We start from the raw sequence: 15,541 nt of genomic DNA on the forward strand, positions 1-15,541 counted from the left end.
GGCCTGAAACTGCACCAGGAGAGCTTTAGGTCAGACATGTAGAAACTTCTTCACTGAGGTGGTTGAATCCCCATCCCTGGAGATGTTCCAAAGAGGCAAAGATATGGCGCAGATGGGCATAGTTTAGCACCAGCCTTTGCAGAGTAAGGGAATGGTCAACAACCTTAAAGGTCTTTTCCAACTGAAATGATTCTACGAGTCTCTCATGAGCCGATGCTGCTTTCTACTTCTTAAGGACACTTTGGCTCCAACAGGCACTGCCTGCCCATTTTCTGCAAGAGCCATAAGAGACAGGAAATATCTCCCTGTAACATGTGAAGGAGAGACACAAGGGAAAAGACCTGCCAAGAAAGACTGTGTAGGCTGGAGTGTTGCTGGGCTGAGGAGGTATTCGTCACAGCTTGGCGGCACTGTGTAGGCAACGCCACTTACCATGATGTTGCTCCTTTCTACCTGTTGACCACATTTAATTCCCTGAAATCTGTGCCTATTAACCAATCATTTTCCTTCCACTATGCCCTCAGTGAGGTGATTCAGGAGGGCCAAGGAAAACAGTGGTGGCAGTGGGAGGTGCTGAGCTCCAGGGGGATTTTTGTGTGTCTCTATGTGTGTGTCCCTATTACCGGCATCTCCCTTACCTCTTTTGTGTCCAAGTGACCATTCACACACCCCAATTTGCTCTTGATCTTACAAGTTTATAAAGAATACAATTGCCCAATGACTTGCCTGGACAACAGAAATGAAAAGATAGCTTATCTTATTAAAAAGCTCTCTCAGGGAAACCTGATCTCTCTTCCTTATTTTAGAAGGAAAAAAGGACTTTATTTTTAGGTACCTGCTGCACTCAGCTAGGCTCTATGCAAATTTTATTTAATGAATATTTTAAGGTTTAAATAGTCATGTCCATTACAGAAATGTCACAGCCTTGCAGACTCTCCAGTAATGGCATGGAGAACACCCTGCAGCCTAGAGCTCAAGCCAGATCAAATAGGTGATTAGTGTGGCCAAGGAAGGCAGCAATGGTGGCTGTCTTCACCAGGCACATTAGTAGCAGGGCTTGGGGGAAGCACCCAAAAGGGTAACAGCAGGAAGACAGAAGCAACCCCCATTCTGCATCAAGAGTCAATTTGGTTCAGCTCAGGCAGCTGGTGTAGGGCCAATTTTGCTGTTCCAAGAGCTTTGGCCATCCCTAGAGACTCATGGGTTCTGCAGTAGATCATAAATCAGGAGGTTCAGGAGGGATGATCTTTATAAAGATGAAATATAAGACTAACCAGGATGAGTTGGAAATCTTCCTTTTTTTCACATCATAAAAGCTTTTTGCAGGTCCTTATTGTTTATTGTGTTTGATATGCCAGACAGATGACGATAGCCTTCTCCAGCAAAATGCCAACAAGAAAAAAGGATCATCCTATTTGCTGTCTTAGTGATTTCTTCACCCTCTATATATTGCCTTTTAAAAAAATGTTTCTAACCCTTACATATGCTGAAGACATGTCAAAACCCGAGCCAAAACCTCAATAAATTAAAACCAAAACAAAACAACAATAAAAACAAAGCAAAAGAGCGTATGGAACACTTATCAGATACTGAAAGCAAATGCTTGATATTTTGGAAGTGTCTGCTTAGAACCTCAGCTAAGAACTTAGAAGGCACGAGCTACACCTTGTATAATACTGGGTTCAGTTTCAGAATACAAGAAAGATACTGAGGTACTGGAGGTGTCCAGAGAAGGGTAACAAATCTGATGGAGGATCTGGCGTACAGGTCTGGTGAGGAGCAACTGAGGGAAATGGGAGGTGTTACTGCGCACCTGAAGGATGGCCAAGGGATCAGGTCCAGCAACATGGATTTAGGAAAGGCAGATCTGCAAGGAGAGGCTGAGGGAGCGGGGAGTGTTTAGCCTGGAGAAGAGGAGGCTCAGGGCAGAATTATTATTGCTGTCTACAACTACCTGACCAGCGGTTGTAGCCAGAAGAGGGGTGGTCGCTTCTCCCAGGCAACCAGCACTAGAACAAGAGGACACAGTCTCAATCTGCACCAGGGGAAGTTTAGGCTTGAGGTGAGGAGAAAGTTCTTTACTGAGAGAGTCATTCGCCATTGGAATGGGCTGGGGAGGTGGTGGAGTCACCATCCCTGGAGGTGTTCAAGAGGGGATTGGATGTGGCACTTGGTGCCGTAGTTTAGTCATGAGGTCTGTGATGACAGGTTGGACTTGATGATCTTTGAGGTCTCTTCCAACCTTGGTGATTCGGTGATTCTGTGTTTAGTCTGGGGAAGAGGAGGCTAAAGGGAGCCCCCATTGCTCTCCACAACTGCCTGAAAGGAGATTGGAATGCTCTGGGTGTTGGTCTCCTCTCTCTAGTATCAGGTGACAGAATGCAAGGAAATGGCCTGGAATTGTGCCAGGGGAGGCTTAAGTTGAATATTAATAAAAATTTCTTTCCCACAAGAGCATTCAAGGCATTGGAACAGGCAGCCCAGGGAGGTTTTGGAGTCACCGCCTAGAGGTGTGTCCGTAACACCCTGGGACATGGTATAATGGTCATGGTGGTGTTAGGGTGACAGTTAGACTCAATGATCTTAGAGGGCTTTTGCAACCAAAATAATTCTGTGATTCTATGGCTACTACTTAGCCTCCTCAGCTGGTGTGCATGGGAATAGTTGTACCAATGACCCAATATCTCCATACGCCACTTACAATCAATCTACGTCTTCTGTTATAACTTTGGAAAGGTTATTTCCAGCAGCAGGAAGCTCACTGGGTAAATGATGACTATAATAAAACTGTTTTGAGCCTGTCTTCTCCCACTTCCCTCTGAGGCATCTCAGGTAGTGTTTAATCTGGGTCCCTGTGGCAGGAAATCTCTATTCAGACTTGAGCCCTTCAGCCCTTGTGTCCCTCCAGCAGCAAAGGCTTCAACTTTCAGCAAGCATGAGTGTGTGCTGACATCCATGGCTAAACATTTGGGGAGGGATGGGCATCGAAAACCAAGTGGTCAGTGAATGGGGTGGAGGGTTAGGGCCACTTGGGAAGCATCAGCACCCTACCCTGGATATCTCAGTATGTTGTTGCACAAGAGCTTCAAAGCAGGATGAGAAAACGGACTTTGGGAGGGGAAATGAAAGGAAAAGACCTTCGCTGCTGGCAAGGCCAAAGCCTTTGGCTGAAATGTGCCAAAAGCAGCTTCCAGAAATTGTCAAGGTGTTGAGGGAACTGTGGTGGTTTAGTCTGGAGAAAAACGGAGGCTGAGAAGAGACCTTCTGGCTCTCTACAACTCCTTGAAAGGAGCTTGGAGCCAGGAAGGGGTTCATCTCTTCTCCCAAGTAACAAATGACAGAAGGAGAGGAAATGGCGGAAACAAGAGGTTAAAAATGCATCCCACTGCCTGGGGAGGAAATACAGAAAAAAGAAGGGGGAGGGGGGGAGGAAATCAATAAGGAAAGGATGAAAATCCTTTTCAGAAGGGAAAACAAACAAACAAAACCAAACCAACAAACCAACCAACCAACCAAAAGGCCAGGCTAAACAGCTAACCTAGGAAATGACCCAAAAGTTGCCAGCCCTACCCACTGTACTTTCACTGCAATATTTTCTATGCTGAACTGTAGAGCAACTCAGATTTGCTGTCCTTCGTGTGGGTGGGAGGTGAAGTAAAAAGACCCAGATGAGGTTTAGGTTGGATATTAGGAAACATTTCATAACTGCAAGAGTGGTCAGGGTTTGGAACAGGCTGCCCAGGGAGGTGGTGGAGTCACCATCTCCAGAGGTATTTAAAAACTGTATGGACATGGCATTTTGGCCATGGTAGTGCTGGGTTGACGGTTGGACTCCATGATCTTAGAGGTCTCTTCCAACCTTAGTGAGTCTGTGATTTTTCTGATTCCAGGAAAATGGCTGCAGGACAACTCTTAATCCTTGAAGGCATTTAGCTTATCTTAACCTGTCCCTGAAATATTACTTCTGTAACAGCCTGTGTGTGTTCACCCTGAACTGAACGAGGTTGCTTTTTTCCAGCCTGCACATGTCAGAGGAGACCTCCTCCTCCCTGGGACTGCAGTGATTGTAGAGGCAGTTGTAAAGCAGAGCACTCAGGATGTGAAGTGTCTTTCAGATAATGTCTGATAGTAACAGGTCTGTTTACTCTGAAGTCATTTAGAACCAACTGGTTATTGGCATGACTGGGGGGAACATGACCACAAAACATGAATGTGAGCCAGCAATGTGCTCAAATAATCAAGCAGGCCAACAGCATCCTGGCCTGTACCAGGAATAGTGTGACCATTGAAAGTAAGAAAGTGATTGTGGCCCTGTACTTAGCACTGTTGAGGCCACACCTTTAGGTCCCTCACTACAAGAAAGACATTGAGGTGCTGGAGGAAGTCCAGAGGAGGGCAACAAAGCTGGTGAAGGGGCTGGAAAACAGGTGGCTGAGGGAACTGAGATTGTTTAGTCTGGAGGCTCATTGCTCTCTACAACTTCCTGAAAGGATGTTGGAGTGCGGTGGGTGTTGGTCTCTTCTCCCTAGTATCAGCTGATAGAAGGAGAGGAAATGGCCTGAAACTCTGTCAGGGGAGGATTAGGTTGAATAGTACAAAAAATTTCTTTCCTGCAAGAACATTCAAGGCATTGGAACAGGCTGCCTAGGCAGGTGATGGAGTCACCATCTCTGGAGGCATTCAAGAAAGATGGGGACACAGCACTTTGGCAGATGGTTTAGTGGCCATGATGGTCTCAGTTTGACAATTGAAGTTGATCTTAGAGGCCTCTTCCAACCAAAACAATTCTCGGATTCTATAAAAAAACATGCAATTTACTCAAACAAGCCTGACTGGGCTGGTAGACCCTGCTGTATGCATTTTAGCTTTCCTTGCTTGAGCTGGATTTACCTAGAGGAGAAAAGTGTCACTTTTGTGGGCAGCAGTGCCCGATACTCCATTTAACAAAGAACTGGCTCCTGCAGGAAGACAGCCAGGCAAATATGTACTTCAGTCAGAAAGGGTGGGAGAAGGTTCCTGATGAGATAAATACATTCCCATAAATACATTCCCCTGTTCTGAGCAAGCCTTTGCTTTCAAGGCAAGCCCAGCATCCCATGTTTTATTTGAGGGTGGAAACAGTGGTCCTGCTGTGAGGTCCTGCTCTGGTGCTTTATCTGCTCTCCCCTTGTTCTCTACAGAAAGCGGAAGGACACCCAAGCAGGAGCCGGTCTTCAGGAGAGTCACCATGGAAGACAGCGTCATTTAACACCCAGGGCGCCTGACCAGTCTGACCCAGCAAGCCCACGCCAGTGAACCACCTCAGCTCTTCTGTGCCTCTGTTTACCCCATCCCTCACACGGGATAATGCAACAGGAGAGGCCAGAGAACCTAGCCTCAAGCAAAACCCTCAGCAAACCCTCCACTCCCCAAGCAGAAAAGAGCCTGGCTGAGATTCCTGCTGCCCCGTGCATGGCGGCACCCTGGGAAGTGACCTCACTGCTTCATTGCTGGTTGCTTTTTTGTTTTGTTTAATTTTAAAGATAAGCAGAACAGGAAAAAAAAAAACACTCCTTTGTAATAAGAAATGAACTTCATCTTCTCCAAATGTTGCTTTTGCAACTTGAAAGCACTTAAAGATGGCTGAGAATATTTCACTCTCCACTCCATCATGAGCCCCTTTCCATTCTCACAAGCTGGGCTGTATAAAGGCATTCCACCAGATCCAGGTCCCTGCTGTAAATACAGACTTGGCTACGTGGAGAGGTAATGAGGGAAGGAAAAGAGGGACAAAGATTTTGTCCCTATGGCAGCAGAAGCAGAACTTGCTGGCAGAGTGGTGTCAAGCAAAGCTGGGGCTTGTAAATAGGGACTGGCACATGCATCCAGCAGCGACTCCGCTGGGCAGAAGTTTCTGGAAGCAGGGAAAGCTGCTCAGATTTTATTGTCTTGTGTAAAAAGAGATATTTTTTTTGAAGAAAAAAAAAAAAAAAAGAAAAAAGAAAGAGCCTTAGTACCTTGTAGATAGCGTTTGTCAATCAGCTCAGCTAGGGATGGGGATATGGGGAACCATGGCATCTGTCCACTGGACATTCAAGACCCTCCTGGATGTGTTCCTGTGTGATCTGCTTTAGGTGATCCTGCTCTGGCAGAGGGGTGGACTTGATCTTCAGAAGCCCCTTCCAACCCCTACCATCCTGTGACTCTGTGAAGCTCTGGGTGGGGGCAGGGTGTCACAGGCAATGGAGGCACCTGAAGGACAATGAGCACATCTCACAGAGGACTTGGCAGATGTTTTTCCTTCATCCCTTGCTGGGCCTGTGGTGTCTGCTGGTGTAAATAATCAGCTATGGCCCACAGAAGACAGGGGCAGTTTGGTGCAGATGGGGTGGGCAGAAATCAGCAAACCACACCAGTGTGGTTCCCCAGAGGCTTTTCGCATTTAATTAAAGAGGGGCGGGGGGGGAAGGGAGGGGAGGGGAGGGAGGGGGAAAGAAAATAAACCAGACAAACTTGTTGCTGATGTTGGGACAACTGTTTGGCTGGGTAAATAGAGATGTGTACAGACATCCATATTGATGTCAACAGGCATCTGCAGGTATGGTTCTCTCTTGTGTGTGTGGAAGGCCATGCCCTGCACAAGCAGCTGGCAGCCAGCACAGGTCCTCATGTCAGTGTAGCTGTGCCCATGTGAGAAGAGAGGATGTGGATGTTGTACTCACCTTCATGCATAGAACAGTTTCAGTTGGAAAAGACCCCCAAGATCAAGTCCAACCACTGACCTAACATCACCATGGCTATTAAGCCATGTCCCTGAAGTGCCCTGTCAGCACATTTTTCAAACACCTCCAGGGATGATGACTCCACCACTTCCCTGGCCAACCTGTTCCTTTTCCCAAACACATTTGAGAAGTCCTAAGTAACATTTCTGGGTCCAGCTTCATTGGCATGAGTGCGGAGTAGCGTTCACATCACTTGGGAAACAAGAACCAGCAGATTAGAGGGTCAGCCTTAGCTGAGCAACAGCTCACAAATCTCTGCTCCCCACTGAGTCATCATCTGCTGACCCTCTGCTGTGGCACAACTGTGCCTATATGCAAATGCTCCCAGCACCCACTGGGGCATGGGTGTTTGGTGAGGGCTGGCTGCACCAGCATGGGACCTGATGGAAGCAGAAAAAGGAGTTCTGGTGTTTCCCCTCTGTCCTTCCCACCTCAAAGCTTGTTTATGCCTTATTTACTCTGAGTCTGACTCTGTGGATTCATGCAGAGGAGGAAAATCAGGAAAAAGAAAACAACCCTGGATTTAAAAATTAAAATTAGAACAAAACCCAACAGATTTAAATAAAAAAGAAGATACTTTTGAAAACAACCAGAACATCATTCTCTAGATATTCTCTCTTCAGCCTGGCATTTTGCAGAGAAGCAAGGCCAAGGCAGAAGTGTCCCCTCCCCATTTACAAAGCCAGATAGCATGAAACCAACTATTGCGCACACTTAGCATGAGACTGGGGGCAAAGTCCCTGGAGCTTCACAACAAAAGGCCAATGGACAATCAACAGAAATTGGAAGCTGCCTCAAAGGACCAAGGAGCTTGGGCACCCACAATGGTCATTCACTTGTCATGAGCTGCAGGGGTGTTTTTTTACCATAGAATTGTTTTGGTTGGAAAAGACTGGAGCTAAACCATGGCTCTCAGCACCACATTTCTGCCTCTTTCAAGCACCTCCAGGATGGGGAGTAAACCACCTCCCTGAGTTCCAGTGGATGGCTTTCAGTGAAGAAATTTCTTCTAATGCCCAACCTAAACCTCCCCTGTGGCAGCCTGAGGACATTGCCTCTTGTCTTATTATGTGTTACTAGGAAGAAAGGACTTACACTTACCCCTCTCCAACCTCCTTTCAGGGAGTTGTGGGGAGCAATGAGGTCTCTCCTCAGCCTCCTTTTCTTCAGGACTAAATACTTCCAGTTCCCTCAATCTTTCCTCCTGGATACTTGAATACCTCCTCTGTCATTCAGCTCTGTTGAGCTGCTGTTACAAGTCACACCTAACAACTGCAAGTGCCAAGTGCACAGGACTTCTCCAGCCTTGCATGGTGTCCCAAGACAAGGTGGACATTTTCTTGAGGAGGCTCAGGTTTCCTCCCCAGTGAAGCCTTTATTTCTAGGGAGAAAAATAATGAAGAATCTGAACAACCTACCCCATTTTTGTGTCAGAAATGTTATGAAAATCAGGCAGCATATTGAGTAAAACAAATGTCTCCAAAAAGTTTGTAAGCTCCCGATCATTCACAGTCATGTGGGCACCATCCTTGTGCTTCCTAGAGTCCCAAAGCGTAGTGCTAAATTCTAAACCTAAGGCTGCTTGACCCTGAGGAGGCCTGGGGTGCTGCATGGGGTGCAATGGGGTCTGTGACTGTAGGAAAGCAGAAATTCCCTGTTAGTTTTTTTCACTAGCTCACAAGAAAGCAGAAATTCTCTGAGTAGGGCTGGGTACTTTCTTTTCGTCAGAGCCCTCACCATTAGTTTATCTCCCCAGACAATCCCATCATCCCTGCACCTTAAACCTTTGCCTTTTTGTCTAGAAGAGTTATTCTTGGAGACATTTCTAACAGCCTTCAATGTCTCTCTCCCACCCCAGAGAGGCTGACACCCTGTAACTAATGGTGATGGTTGTAAAGATGAGCCAGACTGACCCCAAGTCCTAATAAAAATGATGAATCCCATCCACTGCCTCCACTTTGATGGTGCACAGGTTACGTGTGGAGATGAGCCACTGAGGAGGAGGCGGCTGATACTCACTGAATAGCAGGTCTGGGAGGTGCCACCACCAAACCCACCCAGTTGCTGTGTTGTCTGCAGCACAGTTTTGATTCAATCCAGCCCCAAGTCAATAGTGATTGACATGTTACCTGCTTTCCATATCTTAACTGGACTTCCTTACTCCTCAGGCATGGAATGACTCTTAATACATTGTAATTACTGTACTCTGGTGATGAACCAATATGAAAAGCTATCATGGAGAGCATTAATAAAATGTACATTATGAAAAGGAACCTGGCTTTGGCTGACATTAATGACCTGCTGGATTTTTCTCACCCATTCCTGTTCATTACAGGCCTGCCCTTGAATTTTCTGTTAGAAATTGCTCATTCACACTACTCCTGTAGCTCGGTTTGGTGTAAAGGGTGTGCTGTAAGGTGTCCTACACATGGATCAGGACAATTTTGAGCACAAATGTGAGCCCAGGGAGGAGTGGCTCAAGAAGGAGGACTTGTGGGTATCAGCTGATAAAAAAACTCAACATGACCCAGCGTGTTGAGTTGAGCATTGGCAGCACAGAAGGCAACCTTCTACTGGGCTGCATGAAAAGAAGTGTGACCAATGGGGCAAGTGAAGTGATTCTCCTCCTCTATTCTGCTCTCATGAGACATCATCTGGAATGCCACATACAGTTCTGGTGTCCCTAGCACAAGAAGGATATAAAAGTGTTTGAGCAGGTCTAGAAGAGACCACAAAAATGATCAGAGGGCTGAGGAGCCTCTCCTATGGGGACAGGCTGAGAGGGTTGGGGCTGTTCAGCCTGGAGATGTAGAAGGTTCTGGGGAGACCTTATAGCAGCCTTCCAGCACCTGAAGGGGGGCTTCAAGGAAGCTGGGGAAAGACCTGTTTACAAGGGCTTGTAGTTACAGAATAAAGGGCAATGGCTTTGAGGTGGAAGACTGGAGATTTAGACCAATGAAGAAATTCTTTACAGTGAGGCAGATGAGAACCTGAAACAGATTGCCTAGGGAGGTTGTGGATGCCCCCTCCGAGGAGGTGTTCAAGGCCAGGTTGGATGAGGCCTTCAGCAACCTGGCCTAGTGGAAGATGTTCCTACCTATGGCCATGGGGGGGTTGGAAGTGGATGATCTTCAAGATCCTTTCCAACCCAAACCATTCTATGATATTGGTGTTGACTGGGATACACTACCAATTAAACTACCCCTGCTAGGGCTGGGTTAATTTTATTTTTTCCACATGAAATGCCACAACAGCTCAATGCAATTACCATGAAAAATATACAGGAGGGCTTGTTGATTACCAGTAGGAAAAGACACTTTGGAAATCTTGGCTTTTGCTGTAGGTGAAAGCCTACAAATTTTAAAATAGAAATCACGTTACGGCTTTACAATTTCCGTTTGCTAACAAAGTCTGCTAAAGAAAATTGGTGGCTGATTAAGTAAACATTTATACATAAATAAAACAGTGAAGATCTCTTCAGCTATTGAGATGCAGCCAGTTCAGTCCCTCGTAAATAACACAGCGAGGAATTCTGACGTTGCAGTGCGCGGTGAAGCCGCCTAGGATCAAAGTCTCAGGCAAGCTAATCCATAGGCATGAATCAATCAGTTCATTGTTGTCATCGTGGTGTTATAGAAGTGTCACTAAAATCAACGCCTGAAAGATGCAACAGATTAATAAGCCCTCATTCCTCTTAACTGGAATACTAAAATCAGAGAATCTCAGAGTGGTTTGGGTTGGAAAGGACTCAGCTGGTTTAGTCTATAGAAGAAGAGGCTGAGCAGAGACCTCTCTGCAGCTCCCTGCAAAGAGGTTGGACCCAGGTGGGGTTTGGTTTCTTCTCCCTAATAAGAAGTGATAGGACAAGAAGACATTGTCTCAAGATGCACTAAGGGAGGTTTCAGTTGGAGATTAGAAGGGGTGTTGATTTCAAGGGTTCTGAAAGACTGGAACGAGATCCTCAGGGAGGTAGATGAATTCCCATCTCTGGAGGTGTTTTAAAGACTGAGATGTGGTGCTGAGGGACATGGCTTAACACCAGCCTTGGTAGAGTTAGATAACGGTTGGACTCAGTAATGTTAAAGGTCTTTTCTAGCCAACATAATTCTGCAATTCCATAAGAAAAATCCTAGTTCTAGATGAAGTGAAGCTGAATCTCAAGTCCATGGGCTGTATCCCCTGAAGCAGCCTGAGGAAAACCTTGTCAAAAGAGGTGAAGAAAGGATCTGCTTGCTGTGCATCACAGCTAGGGATGTAGCTTTGCTGTGAACTCCAAGGAGGCTCAATTCCAGGCTCCAAATCAATAGCACAGAAGAGAAAACTTTCTTGTTAGGCACCATTTAGAATTATTCTTGGTGCAGAAGTACATAAGCAACATAGAATCAACAAGGTTGGAAAATACCTCAAGAATCAAGTCTAACCTGTCACCACAGACCTCATGACTACTAAACCATGGCACCAAGTGCCACATCCAATCCCCTCTTGAACACCTCCAGGGACAGTGACTCCCTGGGCAGCACATTCCAATGGTGAACAACTCTCTTAAAGAACTTTCTCCTCACTTCGTGCCTAAACTTCCCCTTGTGCAGCTTGAGACTGTGCCCTCTTCTTCTGGTGCTGGTTGCCTGGGAGAAGAGACCAACCCCCTCCTGTCTACAACCACCCTTCAGGTAGTTGTAGACAGCAATAAGGTCTCCCCTGAGCCTCCTCTTCTCCAGGCAAGGATTGTGGATACCCCCTCATTGGAGGTGTTCAAAGCCAGGCTGGACAGTGGGCTTTGAGGAACTTGGTCTAATGGAAGGTGTCTCTGCCCATGGTGTGGGACTTGGAACTAGGTGATATTTAAGGTCCCTTCCAACCCAAATAATTCTATACTCTTAGGCATATAGAAGAAGTAGTATTGTCCAGAGAAGGTGAAATAAGGGTTGCACTTCAACACAGGCAATATAGCAAGTGTGGTCAGAAGAGGTGAAATCTTAAATGTAGTTAAAGGCAAGGCTTCATTACCTAGCACGGGATACCTAACCTGGAGACCTTCTGGTCCAATACACCAGTAAAATGATGTACAATGAGCTTCTGTAAAAAATTATACCTTTTTTACCCTTGAAGAAATCAAAGTCCCCCAGTTCAAAACCAATCCTGGCATTAGAGGCTGTGTTGCAGGGTCAGAAATAATTGCTAGCTCCCTGAGGAACTGAAGAAACACCCCTGCTGAGTTTTCAGCCATACTTCACACTCTGATTTGTTTTAGCCTTTTTTAGTGATTTTTTTTTCCCCCCTGAAAAATTACACTAGTGTTAGGTATACCTAGGAAATCACCTATCAACTGGCAGGACTAAAAGAGAACTAAACCTTGCATATCAGCATCCTGTGCTACAGCTTCAAGAGCGTGGGCTCACAAAATAGGCATGGGGGGGTGGGGTGGGGTGCTGCATGTTCCTTGTAACCACTGAACATTGCAGAACTGCTAAGAGCTCACACATGCTTTATTCCCATGGCCAGTGGGTGGATTCTAAGAACAAACTTCAATATCTCCCTTGGAGAAATCGAGAAGGGCAACCACCACACCACTTTGAATCCACTTTGTGCTCCAGAGAAGGGCCGTGAGAATGGTCATAGGACTGGACACTCTGCCACGTGAGGAAAGGCTGAAAGAGCTGAGTGAAGAGAAGGCTAAGGGAGGACCTTGATATCACGTCCCAGGGCATAAAGGGTAGCTTCTAGAAGGATACCTTTTTACAAACAGTCCCATGGAAAACAAAGGGTGATGGGAACAAGTTAATGCTGGGCAGATTCCCATTTGGCTCCAGAAGACAATGTTTCCCCATGAGAACAGTTGGATATTGGAATCATCTCCCAGGGAAAGCAGTGCATTCTCCTGTATTGGACAGTGTGAAGACTTAGCTTGACAGGGTGCTGGGCCAGCTCATTTCAACTCTATTGTCACCTAGATGTCAGCCTGAAGACAGGCTTGAGAGAGTTGGGGCAGTTTAGAGAAGTCTCCAGCAGGACCTTTGAGCTACATTTCAATATCTGAAGGGGACCTACAGGAAGGCTGGGGAGGGACTGTTTAGAAGGCCTTGTAGTGATGTGATGAGGGGCAGTGGTTTGAGATTGGAGCCGGGGAGAATTAGTTTGGACATCAGGAGGAAGTTCTGCACAATGAGGGTGGTGAAACCCTGGAAAAGGTTGCCCAGGGGTGAGGTTGATGCCTCATCTCTGGAGACATTCAAAGTCAAACATGAGAGGGATCTGAGCAGCCTGATCTAGTTAAAGATGTCCCAGCTCATTGTATGTATGTGATTAAGATAAAATTCCAGGGCCCTTTCCAACCCAATGCATTCTGTGATACTATGTCCAGTCATTAATTAGAGGCCCTTTAACAAGCCAAGAGGGCTGCTGAGGAAGGTCTCTTCTGTGCAGTCCAAAGCAATGGGTTTATAAATCCTGAATGAATTAGGGACTAACTTTTAGATAATGCATCAAAGCTAGCTGGAGGTTTTGAGGAACCTCTTGAACCCCTTGGTAAGGCACCTCACATGCTGCCTGTTCCTGTTGACACGCCAGCATTGCAGTTTGCCTGGTGGCTGAGCAATTAGATTTGATTTCCTGTCTTCTTGCCCTGTTTATCCATGCTAATATGTCTCCTAGATCTTCTTGACTAACACCTGCTGTGTAGGAAGGTATAAACTTGTAGGAAAGGCTGAAGATTTGTCGCTGTAAAGTCATCAAAATGGTCTCAACTAAAAGGTGTTGTTGCAGAAGTCAATGTTTTTCTGAAGCTTCCCTCCATGCTATGAGCTTTAAGTTAGTTGTGTTTCAAAATAAAAGGCAAGCCTGTCTGGTTTGTGGTGGGGTTTTTTGTCGTTTTGTTGTTTCCCCCCATCCCCCATTTTTCTTTTAAGCTGTAAAGCTAAAAATGAAGTTGTGTGAATGGTCTCTTTTGCTTGGGTGCACTTGCTGGCATCTGCTGCTGTGGGAAGCTGAAGTCACCAATGGAAAGGGGACATCCAACCTCCCCAGAGGGTGTGCTTTGGTGGGGGAGTATAAATCAAAGTGTGCAAGGTGGTGTGGGGGGTCTGGGCAACTGCCCCCCATGCTGACATGCACTGCTTAGGGCTTTGTTGTTCAGGGGGTGCAGAAGCTGCACAAAAAAAAAAAAAGAGAGAAACAGACTTGTTTTGATTGGAAGAAACCTCTAAGATCACTGAGTTCAACCTTCAACCCAGCATCAGCATGGTCATTAAACCATGCTCCAGAGTGCCACATCCACACATTTCTTGAACACCTCCCTGTTCCAATCTCTGACCACTACTGCAGGAAAGAGTTGTTCCTATTATGCTGCCTAAACCTCCTCTGGTGCAGCTTGAGGCCATTTCCTCTTGTTTTATCACCTGATAACAGGGAGAAGAGACCAACACCCACCTTGGTCTAACCTCCTTTCGAGGGAGTTGCAGACAGCAATGAGGTCTCCCCTCAGACTCCTCTTCTCCAGGATGAACAATTTCATTTGCCTCAGCTACTCCTCACCAGACCTGTTCCCCAGACCCTTCACCAGCTTTGTTGCCCTTCTCTGGAACTGCTTCAGCACACCAGTGTCTCTCTTGTAGTGAGGAGCCCAAAACTAAACCCCCAATATTTGAGGTGTGGCCTCACCAGTGCTGAGTACAGGGGCACAATCATTGCCCTGGTCCTGCTGGCCACACTATTCCTAATCCAGCCCAGGATGCTGGTGGCCTTCTTGTCCACCTGAGCACACTACTGGCTCTTGTCCAGCCAGCTGTCTACCAGTACCCCCAGGTCCTTTTCTGCCAGGCAACTTTCCAGCCACTCTGCCCCAAGCCTGGAGCATTCATGGTATTGTGACCCAAGTGCAGAACCCAGCACTTGATCTTGTTTTCCTCACATGATTCTTTACCCTCACATGTGTTGCTGTGTGCTTTTTCTGTGGTTAAAAGCTCTGCTGTGGTCTCCCACTAAACACCACCCAAGAGGACCAGTAGCCACCCATTGCTCTGCAGCTATGCTGCATATTAAGCAGCTTCTTAAGTGTGAGAAAACCCTTATGGCTGAACAGCTTCACCCTGTGCTGGTTGTACAGACACCCACCGAAGAAATCAAAGACATGATGTCACCAGGATTTTTATCTAAAATTAAATATCTGTCTTAGGTCCCCAGACACCCAGAGACTTTGTGTTAGCAACATATAGTGAGAGTTCAAACTCTGAGTCATCTCATCTATATTTCAGTCAAACCGAGGGAATAGCAGAGAGGGGAGATCTGCAAAAAGAGCAATTCTCTATTCCAGCAAGATGAGGGAGGAAAAATGGTTCAGAGGAAAATACTGATGGGTTCACAAGGGGGAGAAAAAAAAGTAGTAAGATCTCTTGCTCACAGTATTGTGGCTTTACTATTCCCTACCTTTGCAGGCAAAACACTGTTTGCCCCTCAACATGTGGCACAGAATCACATCACAGAATCATAGAATTGTTTGGGTTGGAAAAGGCCTCTAAGATAATCGAGCCCAACCATCATCCCTACACCATCTCAAAGGTCTCTTTCAACCTGGTTAATTGTATTCTAAAAGATGGACCAGAGTGCCATGTCCATGCCTTTCTTGAACATCTTCAGGGATAGTGACTCCCTGCACAGCCTGTTTCAAAGCCTGACCAGAACCAGAGCTGCATTTCTCCACTACATAGCTAGATGTGTGAGAGCTGGCCCATCCTGTGCCCTTTTCCACAGTCTGCTGCAAGGATTTTGCATGGTTCTTAAGCTGT

At 46.3% G+C, this 15,541-nt stretch overlaps 1 protein-coding gene across 1 annotated transcript in view; it reads left to right on the forward strand.

Annotated features, from left to right (window-relative positions):
* ADGRL3 (adhesion G protein-coupled receptor L3) overlaps window positions 1-6,425 on the forward strand; it is a 614,635-nt gene extending 608,210 nt beyond the window's left edge. The window contains exon 26 of the mRNA XM_068137418.1: window positions 5,181-6,425. Coding sequence (XP_067993519.1) covers window positions 5,181-5,248 — 68 coding nt within the window. The 3' untranslated portion in view covers window positions 5,249-6,425. The remainder of the gene's footprint in view (window positions 1-5,180) is intronic.
* Window positions 6,426-15,541: the final 9,116 nt, after the last annotated feature.

Source organism: Melanerpes formicivorus, unplaced genomic scaffold (assembly GCF_026170545.1).
Source record: "Melanerpes formicivorus ecotype bairdi unplaced genomic scaffold, bMelFor1.0.p_v2 SCAF_4, whole genome shotgun sequence".
Lineage (NCBI taxonomy): Eukaryota > Metazoa > Chordata > Aves > Piciformes > Picidae > Melanerpes > Melanerpes formicivorus.